This window comes from Amphibalanus amphitrite, unplaced genomic scaffold (assembly GCF_019059575.1).
Source record: "Amphibalanus amphitrite isolate SeventyFive unplaced genomic scaffold, NRLGWU_Aamphi_draft 001330F_arrow, whole genome shotgun sequence".
Lineage (NCBI taxonomy): Eukaryota > Metazoa > Arthropoda > Thecostraca > Balanomorpha > Balanidae > Amphibalanus > Amphibalanus amphitrite.
Window position 1 is genome coordinate 108,777 of NW_024882823.1, and position 16,560 is coordinate 125,336.

A 16,560-nucleotide genomic window follows, 5' to 3' on the forward strand; every position below is an offset into this window, starting at 1 on the left:
CACTGTATGCCGCCACCCCGCTCGAGTCCGGTCTTGACACGTCAATGTTCATGTCACCGAACAGAAACAGCGGCCTGCCGGTGGCTGACGCCGCTAGTAGCTGATCGTGAAGGCTGTTGATGAACCGTGTCAGCGGGCTGTCAGGTGGCCGGTACAGCACCCCTACCACGGCCGACCTTCCACGGTACGTCGCCATCAGCCAGAGTGAGTCGATGGCCGGGTCGGTGCCTCGGATGTTGATGTGTTCGGTTTTCACTGCGTCACTGGTGAGAATCGCCACACCGCCTCCCCGAATTACAGTGCTTGACTTCCGGGGGGCTGACCTGTCAGCTCGGTGCAGCGTGTACCTGTTACAGGCAAAGTGAAAACTCGGGCATTTTGCAAAATGCCTAGGCAATTTGCAAAATGCCTGACACGCCAGGCATTTTGCAAAATGCCCAGGCAGTTTGCAAACTGCCTGACCCACCAGGCATTTTGCAAACTGCCTAGGCATTTTACAAAATGCCTGACCCGCCAGGCATTTTGCAAAATGCCTGGGTTTCCATATATTCCACGGTTTTTGTTGACTACAGGCGTTGATCATAAACGTTCCACTGTGCCTGACCCCACAACACATTTCACATGTGTTGTGGGCACATGTGACACATTCCACGCTCACGAATACAGGGTGTCAGGAAATTGTTTCGGGATGTTGTACTTGTGTCCCGAAATGTATTGCATCGTAGTTGCGTCAGTGTTCTCCAGCACCTCGCTGACAAGTTATCAGCGGCCACATGGTCTGTCCCCGCGGCACCTGGTGAAGCTCAAATAGGCCTCTGTAGCCCATCATGCCCCAAATGAGAATCCCCAGTGCCCAGTGGGTGCTTCGCCGTCTCGACGGTGCAGCGCCTCTGAGCTGCTGTTGGCCGGCTTGTCGGGACGGTTAGTGACTAAGAAGAGCTCTAATAGCCGTTTTCACGACGGGCTATCCGGCGATTGCACCTAATTTGACCAACTCTGCACATAATCTCTTTTACAGCAAATATCTTTATTTTATGAATTTATTTCAGTGTTTTAACCGATGATGCTCTCTGATAATATGACAAAGGAGGCATATAAGCAATTAGTACAACCCTAGCTGATGGCTACTAAGAGACACACTGAACCAGTTTGACCAAATATGCACCTAATCTGCACCAGATGTGAACCAAATGTGTACCAGATGGCCGTCGTGAAAACGGCTACTATCGCCTCACGGCCTCATCATTGAAAAGTCTGAATCTCTAGTCCTGAATGGTCCAGATTTGGTGGGTTTTGTCGAAATCCAGCTGCATCACTTATGGATGACGGTAAGTCAGGGTTGCAGCCTGAGGTTGAGCGGCTTCAGCTTCAGGGTAAAATCTTCAGATACCGGGGGATGACCGATTTAGATGCCGAGTGCCCTGGTCCAGATGCCCTGGTGCCGGACCCGTTCAAATTACATTCATTCAACACTCAGGAGGGGCATGGAGGGACAAGACCGCGCCAACCGCGTATCAAGTTCGTGACACTCTGTATACCTACGTATTGCGTCAATTCTGTCGACATGGAGCCAACGCTGAATGGACTTGAGCCACCGTCTCCGTACCTTTCGTATATACGGAGTTGTAGCCGTGTGTAAAAGCTGCGATGTCCAGTATTCTGCCCCGGTGGGCAACTGTTCCGGCAGAGACGATTGATAATGTACCTAAACGTGCAGCAATCAAATTTTCGTAAATTGGAAGAGTATTCTTTTCTGATTAATATCCACCCATAGTATTTTCAAAAAGCCACCAAGAGCTCCTAGAAACAGTACAATCATTGTACCGAGCGCATGTTTACCCACGAAACCACGCCCGGTGTTCGGCACCCGACGGCCGCTGAGGCTCAGTGACCTGAACTCGGCGGCGCTACCCGGAGAACGCAGTATCCCCTCCCTTGGTAAGCATTGACAGCGATTAACTTTTGTAAGCGGCAGTTACAAATGATGCTTACCTATACATCGTCGCTAGTGCGAGTTTGATGTCAGGCATTTTGCAAAATGCCTGGAAAAATATTTCAGGCAGTTTGCAAAATGCCTGGTGGGTCAGGCAGTTTGCAAACTGCCTGGGCATTTTGCAAAATGCCTGGCCGGTCAGGCATTTTGCAAATTGCCTAGGCATTTTGCAAAATGCCCGAGTTTTCACTTTGCCTGTAACATACCCACTAAACGCTAGGTGAGAGTCCAGTACGTTGTCCGTCAGCCAGGTCTCCGTCAGAAAAAGAAGACTTGGCTTCTGGCAGTCGATAAGTGCAGTGACTTCTTCGAAGTGGGCCGTCAGCGATCGGACATTCGCATAACAGACGAGCATTCCGTCACGCGGTGTCGGAGGCGGCCGCGAGATGGCGCGCGTCTCCGCGACGGTCATCCGTCTCGGGCAGCTGAGGATGCTACTCCGCGGCGCTGGACGATCACGGTTCACTCGGTCGGTCGTGACAACCGGTATCGGCCGCCGTGATTTTCTACCACCTCTGATGCCTCTCCGTTTCCGTGCGATGCCGAGCCGCTGCATGACCGCTGTTACCGCGCTCGGTGGCCGGAGAATGTGCGGCGAGTTTCGTAGTTGTAGTAGAGTCTGTCTCGTATAGATGGCAGGCGCGTCGCCAGCTCCCTCTGTGCTGTGGATGGGGCTGCTGTTGACGACTGTCAGCTGCCGTCGCCCCAGGGCTTGGTTCAAGGTCACTGTGGCTGGCGGCCTGACGGGTACCGTCGGGGCCGTGCCACGGAGTGGCGGCGAATGTGGCGCACCTCCCGGACCAGACGAGGGCCTCAGAATATCACAACCGGTGATCACAGTCACGATCAGAGCACACAGCCACGTCCAGATCTTCTGTCTAAACATGCTTGCACAAAAACGGTCAGGTCCAGCACTTATATCACTAAGAAAATAAACAAAAAGTACAGAGCAAACACAGCGGTTCCGCGCTGCGTAGCCAGCGCCACCTATAGGTTGACCTTGACTCTGACCTTGACATCTGTACATCGTCGAACAACATGTTCCATGATAGGTGGGAGGTAAGATTGGCAAAAAAGGCCGAAATCAAGGTGTCAAAAGCTCACAAGGCCCATGGCAAACGCAAGATGTTGAGAATTGGCCATTTGGGTCATGACATGACCTTAAAAACAAGGTCATATCTCCGAAACCAAAAATCACAGAAACTTGAAATTTTCAGTAAACATCAAGAAAGGATAGAGGAGCAGCTATACCAAAAATCAGCCTTCTAGCTCTAAAAATGTTGAGTGCAGAGCAGAAAGACTAGCTGGGGGGGCCAACCCCCCCCATGTGCGGGCGAGGGTTAAGTCACCTTGAGTTATGTACCCCGAAAGAACACTCTTAGACAGCTGGTAATCCCAAGATTCTTACAGATAAGGTTGGGACCAGTCACGTGATCCTTTTTCTGCTTTTCCCAACCCTACTCACGATTTTCATAAGCCTTGATTTATTCCTTGCACGGAGGCGTTTGTAGTTATTTTATATACAAAACTAATTCAATGATATTTGAAATTAACAAACAGATTTTACTCGCAATCCCAAACAAAAATTGAATTTATTCGCGTTTCATTAATTCAATCAGCTGGCAACCATTACCCATCGCCCTCGATGTAGTCGAACTTGGCGCTTTCAGATAGTGTTCGAAGTTTGTGACGCTTACTTGTTGCTATGGCGACCGAGCAGCACCTACGATTTTCATTTGTCAACAAGTGCTTACGGAGCTGTGGCTCACACTTTTGTTCACAAAAGTGCGTCAGTTTATTTTACGCGTCATATCTGAAACATGTTTCGTGAGGCTCCAAAACCATTCAATTCATCTCCTTCAAAAGAAGTGTTTTGTAACATTTTCGATATGTTTTTTGGGCTTAATTGCTAGCTCCATTCATCCTAACTTGCGTGAGGATAGTCATCACTCGGGGACCAGTCGTTGAAAGCAAGGAACAACGACGAGAAGAAGGTCTTGTAAAAAGTCGCAGCGATTGAATTGAGCATTAAATGACGAAAATATTTTTACCCCCCACCGCCTCAGGCGATCACGTGCTGTCACCCATCTGGGTAATCCATCCTGAAAAAGTCTGCTTACCAACTTTCTAACCCTTTGACCTTTTTGATGGCCACTTTGGCGCCACACAGTTTTGGCCACATGGCTCCCTCCTGAAAGCTGACAAAAAAAGAGGATAAACTTGCAATGATTGACTCCCGACAAATCATCGGTGTCACTTGCTGACTGTGCGTCCAGTTAGCGATGGACATTGTCTACAGACTGTTCGGCCTCAATCACCCTCAATCGTCGCGAATGGTCACGTGCTGACTAAATACCGAGACGTACCCGTATTGGAGACCTCTATGTTGCGGCGTTAGCCGTCTGTGTAGGAAACGGGCTCTCTAGCAAAAACTATTTTGTCTACAGAAATTAGTTACTGTGGAGCATATTTCTACCAGCCATGGCAACCACGTAGGCCCAGTAACGAACCAACTTCAGCGTGCCTTTAAAGGTAGTGTGCCAGCTTTCTTGGACCGTATGGAGTTAATGGCCCAGATAAGGAGAACCGGATTTTTAGAACTTATCCATACCTTCAAAACTCATGGAAACGTCTTAAATTCTTCAAATTTTGAGTACCCCAGTGCGAAATTCGCCCCGACGGGTTGTCGGTCGTACCCCAACCACATTTCACACCACTATGAACAATAAATGCACACACTGAAATCGCTATTACCGATATGCTCATCCAATCAAGTTTCGATAAACCCGTTCATCATCAGCTCCTGCGGTTTCGAACACGCCTGTTAGTTGGCTTCTGATGCTCGTCGAGGTCGGAATTTCCAAATACGCGTGGTGCGTCGGGCCGCGCGCTCTGACTTCGGCCAAGAAAAATGCGTCAGCTGATCATTGTCATTTCTGCCACTTGCGTGTGGTGAAATGGGGTCATAACTTATAAGACGGCTTTTTCATATCAATTATTTTACATAAAATCATATTTCAAACCATAAATAATGTTTGACAGCCAAATAAAAGAAACAATACCAATACGGGCTTACAGTTTAAGGCTCGACATTGTGTTGTCTACGATTAGACAGCTGATAACTCATTCCCGTACGTCGTATGGTCGTAACACTATAATGACCTTTGCTTATTGTCACAAGTGCGCCGCATTCGCGATTGTTGCCCGACGCCTGTTTGCAGGTGAGCCCACTACAGTTGTTATACATATCTAAAAACCGATAAACTTTTAGGCGAAAAAGGCACTATTCCAGGCCCATTTTTGATTTTTTTTTTTGCGATATTAGGTAAAAACAGAAGCTTCTTATCCTAGGAAAAATAAAATGGGAAATCTTTCAAAGGTGGCACACTACCTTTAACCCTATTCCTGGCGGGGGGGGGGGCCTCAGGAGCCCCCCTGAGGTTTTTTGGTTATTTCTCCCAAACGCGTTGAGCTAGGAAGCTCAAATTTTCTGACTTTTCCTAAAAGGCTTCTACGCAACATGTCTGAAAATTTTGAGTTGATCTGACCTCAGGTCAGGTCACCAGAGGCGGTTTGGTGACCCTACCTCAGAAAAGTTTGCAATCACGCCAGAGCTAGAGCTTTTGACCGATCAATTTCTTCTCTTCAGGCTTTAGTTAGGGTACCAGTATGTGCAATTTGTATCTCTCGGAATTTTGATATCGGTGACCTAAGGTCAGGTCAGTTTCGCGACCTCCCCATTATAAGTCAATGGGGGAAAAATCAACTCCCTGTTTTTACCACTAAAACGGGTCGGAATGGCCCCATATACCATACATGACTTCATATACGATCAACCTTCACTACCTTGAGGTCTGTTTTGCTGTTGGGCAGCTGTGAGGTCATGTGACGTCATCAAAGGTCACCAAAGGTTTTTGGCCAATAACTCCGTACAGGAACAAGATACAGACGCGTGGATGGTCTCATTGTGTTCAGCTCGTCAAGACGCATCGAATGATATACATGATGACCTCGAGGTCACGTGACCTGAGGTCAACCTTTGACCTTGACCTTTCGAGGTCAACATATATATCATTCGATGCGGATTGACGAGAGGATCACGATGATGCCCTTAGTTTGTTCCTATCTTGACTAATTCGAAAGTTATTCGAGAAAAACTCTCTCCATATCTAGCGCCGCCATTTTGACTTTTTCGACCCCTGTGACGTCATCTTTGAGCTGACCTGAAAATGACCTTAGTAAAAATTGTAGATCTTGACCGTGCGTATCCGATGCCGTTTACCGTTTGTCACTGCGATGTGTAGTTTTTGAGATCTGAAGGGGGGGGGCCGAATCGCCCCCCCCCCCCCCCCCGCCAGTTTCTTGTCCCGGCGGAGCCCGCCAGGAATAGGGTTAAGCAAGAGAGCCTAAAACAGGGCCTCCTCTAACATACCCACTGGGTGGGCAAATGCCCACCCAGTCACCACAATTGCCCACCCAGTGGCGTCGATTTGCCCACCCAGAAGCAAATGCAAAAATTCTGGTCCGGCCGGGCGTCCGGTACTACCTTTCTGGTCTTAAGCAAACTGGATGCTGTTTGAAGGTCAAAAAAAGTTTTATGGTTGCCCGATATTCAGGGGCGTAGCCAGGATTTCCTCAAGGAGGGGGCCAAACGCACAGGGGCCCAAGATAACCCCCTCAAAATCCAAAAAGCCATCTGGTTGCATCCAATATTTTTTGGAGGGGGCCCAAATAAATAGGGAAAAATATTTATTAACAAAAATATTAGAACTTAGGGGGTAAGCAGTCCATGGGCCCCTGTTAGATAGGCCCACGAATAGCTTCATAGAGTCGCCAGTCGGTTTTGAGGGCGGTCTGAGGGCCCGTAGGTCGGATGAGGGTTCTTCAGACCGTCAGAGGCCCCTACAGCGCATGAGAGCCTCGTAACTCGTAAGCCGTCTGAGTGTCATATAAGCCGCCTAAGGGCCACTAAGACCGACAAAAGCCCTCCTTGCACTTGCAGAGGCCCAGTCATGCCGACGGAGGGCTCTCTTAGACAAACTAAGGACCCGTTCAGGGCATTTGAGGGCTTCCTCAAACCGATAGGGGTCCCTCAGATCGACAGTGGATCCGATCCGAGCTCCCTCAAACCGATATAGGGTCAGACCAACAGTCGGAACGCATTTATTCTGTTTACACACCGTTGGACCCTAGTTGGACCCATCCCATCCAACTGGCCCCCTGGTTTCAATAGGGCCCCAAGGCTCTAAAATTGGGGCTCTCTTGGCCAAAGTATAACTACTCAGCTGTGTCAAAGGATCTGCCGCAGGGGCCTTTGCGTCGCCAAGGGCCCACTGTGTCAGCCAGGGGCCCCTATAGAATAAGGACCCCTGGCTTCCAGGGGGGCATGGTCCCTTTGGCCCCCTCCTTGGCTATGCCACTGCAGGTGACAAACGTTCTTCCAGGCGACCAGGGGGCAGGGGCCAGGCGACCAGGCCCCCAGGCGGCTAGCCCTCAAGCGACCGGGGCCCCCTAGGCGACCAGGGGCCCCAGAAAACCGGGGGTCATCGGATGAGTGCAGGGGCCCATTGGGTCATCAGAAGGCCAGAGGAATGAAACTTCGATATCAATTTTCTTCCGAGTAACAGACGTTTTATCCAGTGTTTGAAAAAAATATCCCGGGGCCTGAGGGGCTCTCCCATGGCGCGTTTTGCGCTCAAGGGAGGGGGCCATTGCCCCCGTGGCCCCTCCCCCTTGGCTACGCCCCTGCCGATATTGTTATTCATGGACAAAGCCAGCTAAATCTCTAATTACGGCTGAGCTGAACAAATAAGCAAGAATCATTACCGGTTCGGGTAGCCTTTACCAGGGGCGTCGCCGACGGGGGGGTCGGGGGGGTCGTGACCCCCCCCCACTCTTGAAAAATGGGGGTGTCGACCCCCCACTTTTTGCGATGTTGAGTATGCTTTTTTAGCTTTTATGTCAGTGAAGCAGGCGTCAGCAACACCAACAAATATGTACATCAGATTCAGAATCGCTTCAAGAGCTCCCTAAAGCCAATTAGCCAATTAGCTTAAGTTCAATTAGCTGTGGGCGGGGAACACCAGCACAACAATACTTTTAAGTAGCCACCATTCTAGTACCTTTTTATCCCTCAAAGGATTGGACGCGCCAAAACTGCCCCGAGCGTTCGTCTGATCGTTAAAAAAATGGTCGCAGTCGATTCGTCGGATCAGTACCTAACTACAAAACTACAAACTAGCCTCAGCCCCATGGCTACCGTCACAACTAGCTGTGCACATGTTGTGGACAGTAGGGGACAGGGAGTCAGATGAGACCGTCTCGGGCTTTCGCAAAGAAAAGAAGTCGCGCAAAAAGGAGCCGATTGCAACGAAACTTCCGGTGCGCTCAAGTTAATCACCTACTTAAAAATAAATCGATATCCCTGATTCAAATTTTTCATAACATGCTTTTAACCCGCGCCCTGCTGGGGGGGGGGGGGGGGTGTTTGAACACCCCCTTGTGGTTTTTCGCGAATATCGCGCCGCCGTTTTTGGTACACCTTATCATACATCAATTCTACACATGTTGTGAAAATTTCAGACCAAGGTCATTCAAGGTCAGGTCACCAGGTCACTTAAAGTGACCTCACCTTATAAAAAGTTTCAATGTCTGTCATAGCTACACCGAGTGACCGATCGCTTTGAAACTTTCAGCGATTGCTGAGAGCAATAGCATGTACAAAATGTATTTCTCATAATTTTGATGTCGATGACCTAAGGTCAGGTCAATTTTGCGACCTCCCCATTATAAGTCAATGGGAGAAAATTGAAATGCGCCTCTTTTGGACGAAAGACATTATAAACACTCCCAAACACTGAATTACAAGTGGTTTAGACACACTGAACATGAAAATGATGTCCGTGACCCCTGTTTATGCCCTGAGGTCATCTTAGGTCACGAATGGTATCTAACAGTTTTTCGCAAATAACTTTTGATAGAGGCATGCTAGAGCGATGAAAACGCCTTAGATGTGTTCAGCTCGACGATACGGATCGACTGATATGCAACATGACCCTTTCCGGTCAGGTCATGACCTTGACCTGAGGTCAAATTTTCAAGTTGACCTTTCAAGGTCAAGTTATAGTTCATTCGATGCGTCTTGACGAGAGGAACACGATGCCGGTAAAAGTAAGCTTGTACAAGGCTTGGGTCAAAAGTTATTGCAGAAAAACTGTTTCCGAAAAAATCGGCTATTTTTGCAGTTTTTGCCCCCTGCAGGCAAAACCGTTGACGTTAGGTCAAATAAAATTATTCAGAAAGGGCGTTAATAGGGCTATCGAATGCGCTTTTCCGCGGCGCTGTATCTCTATTGGTTCCCGAGTTATGCGTTAGCTTCTTGGAAATTGTCAACATTCGACCTGGAAATCGGCGAAATTTTGCATTCAATGACCTCTGGTGACCTGACCTTTGACCTGACCAAAAAATTGACCGAAGTGATTTCCTCATTATTTTTGACGCTCTTTCGAACGCCGCCTTCCGCGTATCGCTACGTGGCCCAGGAGCCGAGTTAGAAGGGGGGAGTGTTCAACCCCCCCCCCCCAGCAGGGCGTGGAAATCCAGGACCCCCAGCCGGGCGCGGGTTAATTTAGGTATAGGATAGTTTTTGGAGCTGATTTTGAACTTAGCGCCAATCTGAACATTTAAGAAGTAGTTGTGTTGCTTATACATATGTATAACATGTTAGGAAGCAATCGGTGGTGGTCATCCACTATTAGGTACTGGTTGATCTGACCTGACCTGATCTACCCCAAATGCATGGAGTCATCATCTTCGTTCAAAACTAAGATAACATTCGTAATCAGAACCTCGAAAAACCATCACAACTTACATTCGCAAAGTTCTAGCAGGTCCCGAGTTTCCCTACTTATTGGCGATGACCTGAGTCCTGAGATGACCCGAAACCTTGTAAATGGGTATCATCGGCTTTCTCTCGTCACGGGCAGCATGCTCTTTTTCTGCAAACCTCTAGATCGATCAGGGCTCGAAAGCATACCTCAGCGTTACTTTAGTATACGTTATACGTTAGCGACTGGGGCGGTGTTTCACGGGACGCTGCTACCACGCTGCTATCAAATTGCGCGAGCTGACGTCACACTTGCGGTAGTGTTGGAGCAACGGGCCTGTTGATGTTTCCATGGAAACCCAATTTGACACGTGTAAAAGCAGCGTGCTGCTATCACCGGTGAAACAGGGCCCAGGAACCCACCAATAGAAGGGCTACAGTGAAGCAGAAAACATATTCGATAGCTCTTTCAACGCTCTTTCGCTAGATTCGCGTCAGATTTCATCTCAGGTCTATGTTTTGCCCATAGAAGGCAAACAGCGAACTGGACAGATTCTGCCGAAACATTTGCTTTGCAATAACTTTAGATTCCGTGAATTTGTATTGTATTTACATATGTTGTCTTGTCACCACCGTGTTTATCTCTTTTGAGACGCGTCACATGAGTTAAAATTTGACCATTCAGAATTAACGTTAAAACGACCTCAGGTCAACGTTATGTCCTGATCGAAAAAGGACCTCCTGCTGCATATGAATGGATCCGTGTTGTTGAGCTGAACAATGAACACCTTCCAGGTGCTGTCATCGCTCTACCGCGTCTTCGTCAAAAGTTGTAGAAAAAAAAATGCTGGTGGCCCTCGATGGACATTTCCACTAATGACCTTTCGAGTCATCACTCGCCATAAGTTGCACCCTGTCCCTGGCAATGATGAGCTGATTTGTCATGGCTCCAAAGATATTTTGCGTTTCTGACGAACGTTTTCAAAGCAGGAGGCATTCGTGCTTTTTCTAATTTCTCATTATTTTCTCATGATGAGGTCACGTATTTGACCTGCCTCCAGATCATAGATGTAAATCCTCAGAATCATGAATTGCTGACACATATAACCCCATACATTAGGTATACAGTGTACCAAATTTCGAAGTTATGGGAGAAAAGCTACAAGAATGGCGAGAGGGGAAAGTTTGATAGAGGTATACCGTATGTATAACTGAACTTGACATGGCGACCTGGCCTTAAGTGACCAGTGATAATTTTTACGCAAGTGATGTAGGTAGGTATACCTACCTAATAGGTTATACCAAATTTCGCGGCGCTGCGCGCCGATTTGTTACACGCGCACACACACACACATACGCACGCACAAAACTGGGAAGTGTGGCAAAAAATCACCCCTACCCATCGGGTGAAGACTAGAAACCCGACCCCCCACTCAAAAATCCGTGGCGACGCCCCTGGCCTTTACTACAATGTATTATGTTAGTTAGCCCTCGCCCGATGAGGGGGGTTGATGCACCCCCCTAAGGTTTTTCACAAATAACGTAAAAACGGCGGCGCTCAAATTTCCCATACCCTCTGGGGCAGCCTTTTGGCACTTGTCCTGAAAATTTCAGGTCTCTAGTCTTTTCAGGTCAGGTCACCAGGTCACAAACCCGGTACAAGGTCAGGGGGAAATTGGACTAACAGTTAAGCGGCAACCGAATGCCAGAGTTTTTCGTTGATAGCGTGAGTTCTATAGCACGTAGCACTACCAAATTTAAGACACGACTTGGAGCATCTGTTTGTCACTTGGCCTTGGAGTTTTAGGTTCCAGTGACCCGAGGTCAGGTCACAAGGTCACAAAAACTGGTGCATTGTCAAAATAGCAAGAATACCGAATAAGAATACCTACCTACCACGCAGTTTGCAGAGGGCTGTACATGTAACTCTGGAACGAATCCCTCGAGCATTGCTAACCATAAAACATACGACAAACGTTAACTTTGCAAACTATCATCTTATTTCCAATAACGGCACTGCTTATTTCGCCTCACCCCCGCCCCCCCCCCCGGTAACAGGTTATGAAATTGGTTGAACCCCAAAACAGTGGCTGGATCCACCCTTGGGCAGGGGAGTAGCGAAAACTTTGCCCACCCAGTGAAAAATCCTTAGAGGAGGCCCTGGCCTAAAAACGTAAAATTTAGGTGAGAACGAACTTATGGGACACCCTGTAGATGCGTCCATTAGACGTTACAGTAGGCAGGCCGTCATTAGACGTTAGAATAAATAGGTACAATACATGAAATATCATTAGGCACTTGAAATTTGGAATTTGAACGAATTAATATCGACATTAATTAATACCTACAAGGAAACATAAGCGATAGGTAAATTAAGTTTAATGTTCTTTAAGTTTCTCAGTGCTTGTGCGAGGATCATATTAAAGCATTTTGATTAATGATTAATGACCTTACCCTCGTAGTTTGAAAAAGTTAGATCAAAACACTTGTTTATTAATAATTTCGAGCACAGCTCTTCATCAGAATACAAAGCTAAAAATGTCACGATAAAAATCCAATCTTTGACTGCATAACTCATTGCAAAATATTTCCCGCCAAACATTTTTGCGCGCAAATTCTTGAGCAAATAGTACAATCAGGTTCAACCGTTTTCAAGATCTAACACCATGTTTGACCTAAAAATTAAATAAAGTGTTACACATCCAACCAACAAAAATATATCACTTTATAATACCTCGACCAATAATTTGAGGCTATTGCTTACATGCATTGTTAAAAGCTTATTTAAAAAAAAAAAACATTCGCAATCAACCTGCCTATCTCTACTGATATCAATATCACGATAGCCTAAGGTCAAATAGCCAACGCTAATATTCTTTTAACATTCATGTCACACCCCATGGTGAAACATCACAAAATCACAATGCGAACAAAAACACACACACAAACACATATTAGCTCATGAGTACGCGCATACATATTCATTATATATATCTTCATGAGTGTCACAAATGTGGCTCATCACATGATCGGCCATGAGGTCACGTTCGAATTGAGGACAGGCTTTCGATTCCTGATAAAGATCGACTCCGCAATCTTTCGATCTGGGTGATCTTTGGCCCTATACAGAATTCTAGCCTCGATGGGGGATGGAGTGAGGCCAATGCCAGGATGGCACTCTGTAAAGTGGTCACCCATAGGCGTGTCCTCTTTTCTGTTGGCGATATCCCGGTAATGCTCATTGAACCTCAACCGTATGGGTCTCTTGGTTTCCCCCACATACTCCGTCATGTCACCATTTTCCATACATGCCTTGCATTGTAACGAGTACACAACATTCTTTACAGTACACTGTCCTTCGAAACCACTCTTACAGATGTTGCAGCGGTTTCTGCCTGGACAGAGCGGCTGTGTAAAAGCTGAGCGAACTAAACTTTTTCTGAGTTTGTTTTCATTCCTCCACGCAAGCCTAACGTTAAGTCCCGATCTCTTCACCACATACTTTACTTTGTGTAGCAAGTTCTCATCAATGTACGGCAAAGTCAAAAATCCATCAGATCCCACTTTACTTTTGTTAACGTTCTTGTTTTTCTTAGCTCTGCTCAACCTCACCTCCCGGATCAGCCTTTTTAACAATTTGGGCGAGTACCCGTTCCCCAACAATAAAGAACGAATCTTTTCCACGCTGGCAGTAAGGAAGATGCCAGCGTGGAAAAGATTCGTTCTTTATTGTTGGGGAACGGGTACTCGCCCAAATTGTTAAAAAGGCTGATCCGGGAGGTGAGGTTGAGCAGAGCTAAGAAAAACAAGAACGTTAACAAAAGTAAAGTGGGATCTGATGGATTTTTGACTTTGCCGTACATTGATGAGAACTTGCTACACAAAGTAAAGTATGTGGTGAAGAGATCGGGACTTAACGTTAGGCTTGCGTGGAGGAATGAAAACAAACTCAGAAAAAGTTTAGTTCGCTCAGCTTTTACACAGCCGCTCTGTCCAGGCAGAAACCGCTGCAACATCTGTAAGAGTGGTTTCGAAGGACAGTGTACTGTAAAGAATGTTGTGTACTCGTTACAATGCAAGGCATGTATGGAAAATGGTGACATGACGGAGTATGTGGGGGAAACCAAGAGACCCATACGGTTGAGGTTCAATGAGCATTACCGGGATATCGCCAACAGAAAAGAGGACACGTCTATGGGTGACCACTTTACAGAGTGCCATCCTGGCATTGGCCTCACTCCATCCCCCATCGAGGCTAGAATTCTGTATAGGGCCAAAGATCACCCAGATCGAAAGATTGCGGAGTCGATCTTTATCAGGAATCGAAAGCCTGTCCTCAATTCGAACGTGACCTCATGGCCGATCATGTGATGAGCCACATTTGTGACACTCATGAAGATATATATAATGAATATGTATGCGCGTACTCATGAGCTAATATGTGTTTGTGTGTGTGTTTTTGTTCGCATTGTGATTTTGTGATGTTTCACCATGGGGTGTGACATGAATGTTAAAAGAATATTAGCGTTGGCTATTTGACCTTAGGCTATCGTGATATTGATATCAGTAGAGATAGGCAGGTTGATTGCGAATGTTTTTTTTTTTTTTAAATAAGCTTTTAACAATGCATGTAAGCAATAGCCTCAAATTATTGGTCGAGGTATTATAAAGTGATATATTTTTGTTGGTTGGATGTGTAACACTTTATTTAATTTTTAGGTCAAACATGGTGTTAGATCTTGAAAACGGTTGAACCTGATTGTACTATTTGCTCAAGAATTTGCGCGCAAAAATGTTTGGCGGGAAATATTTTGCAATGAGTTATGCAGTCAAAGATTGGATTTTTATCGTGACATTTTTAGCTTTGTATTCTGATGAAGAGCTGTGCTCGAAATTATTAATAAACAAGTGTTTTGATCTAACTTTTTCAAACTACGAGGGTAAGGTCATTAATCATTAATTAAATTAAGTTTATAGTAAATTACTCATATCATTGATTCTCCAGTCGTTATCTGACAAGCATTTTTGCAAGCTTAACAAGTTTTTCGGGAATATCTAAGCTTCTAGACGTCTGATCGTCACCGGAAAATACCAATCGATCCCAAATTTTCTCCCGAATCTTTTAACCCGGCGGCCGCTGGGCCTCCGCGCCACACGCCGGCCGCTGGGGGGGGCATATAGTTGCCCCCCTTTACTTCTGCGACGATATCGTCGCAACGCGAAGAGATAGAGAAGCGAAACTTTGCACACATCTTTCTGAATACCTAGCCAAGGTTGTGTCCAAATTTGGTGTCAATCCCATTTGAAATGACGTCAGAGTGACGTCATAAGTGAAATTATAGATTTGCGACTCTCATATTCCTCACGATACATCAGATATATGGGACCGTATATAAAGGGTCGATTATTGGTCAGAAACTAGGTGGAAGTGTAGATAGATGTTTTAGGATGACAGCAGGTGCTGTCTAGCTCATTTACAGTTGAGTTTCATGCTCAGCGTCATCAGAAACGGTCGATATCGGAAAACGACAAAACTTTATGACGTCACTGTGACGTCATCTTAGGTGCTACAACCACCAAACTTTCCTCAAACATTGCCTAGGTATTCATTTGAAGCTATGCCAAGTTTCACGTTCGTAGCTCATCAGGTTTCATAGATATTTCACAAAACGTAAAGGGGGGCAACTTTATGCCCCCCCCCCCCCAGCGGCTCGTGGGTTAATGGCCAAAGCGACGCGGAGCGAGCGCAAGATACCTTATAAATCCTTCCTATAAAAAGGTTCAGACTAAATTTATAAAAAATGGTTATTTACTTTGTAAATGTTCTTTTTTGCACATTTTGTTTGCTTCAAACCACATGCATACAGCTTCAAGTTCTTTATTCATATTTTTAACATTATTTGGATATTTGATACCACGGATTATTTCTTACCTGGTCGAAACTGCTTTACAAAAACCAGCACATTTCTGCTAGTGTTGTGGATCAGCACTGCCACAGAGTCATGGACCTTCATTAGGTCCCACCTTTTGGCCACACCATTCTGAAACACAGAGCTTCAATGTTATGGATGTCATTGCACGATACAATTACAAGGTGTCCCATAAGCTCGTTCTCACCAAGTTTCACTTTTAGCCGTTCTTTTGCTTAATGGGACATGTTCATGTCTAACATGGGGAATGGAGTTGAGATAGCAGTTTTGCTCGTTATATGCTAAAACCACGTTATCCGGAGCCATTCGTCTCAAAAACATAAACTGACAGCGCTAGGGAGCAATTTCTATGGTGCTTAACAGATCGCCAAGGTCTTAACCAGATGTGTATGACGTTGCCACGAAAAAGACTAGATTTCAAGCTAAGGTGAACCGATTCGCCTAATACATTGGCGTTTTTAATTGGTGTTCGACATTGTCTGCCAGCAGCATGTTGAGACGACGCGGGCAGATGCAGCGCGAGTCCTCGTAAAGCTCTTCAGAATGCTTGCTTCTAATTGGATAATCTTCTTTGACGTTTTAAGTTGGAGAACTCAATAACGCTTTCCTCATGCAATTTTGCGCGTTTCTGTTTGCTGGTTGTTGGGGTAAGCACACCAAAAAGCAAGATACCTATAAGAAATTAAAAAAAAATATTTTGTGTTTTTATTTTTATATATTTCTAAGCAAAGCCGTTCAAGCGAGACCATTGTCAACCCGCGCCCCACTGGGGTCTGCGTATAACGCGCCCCACTGGGGTCTGTGTATAACGC

At 46.2% G+C, this 16,560-nt stretch overlaps 1 protein-coding gene across 1 annotated transcript in view; it reads right to left on the reverse strand.

Moving 5' to 3' along the window:
- Positions 1-15,891, reverse strand: part of LOC122372210 (uridine diphosphate glucose pyrophosphatase NUDT14-like) — a 110,401-nt gene extending 94,510 nt beyond the window's left edge. The window contains exon 1 of the mRNA XM_043349123.1: positions 15,751-15,891. Coding sequence (XP_043205058.1) covers positions 15,751-15,832 — 82 coding nt within the window. The 5' untranslated portion in view covers positions 15,833-15,891. The remainder of the gene's footprint in view (positions 1-15,750) is intronic.
- Between the last annotated feature and the right edge of the window lie 669 nt (positions 15,892-16,560).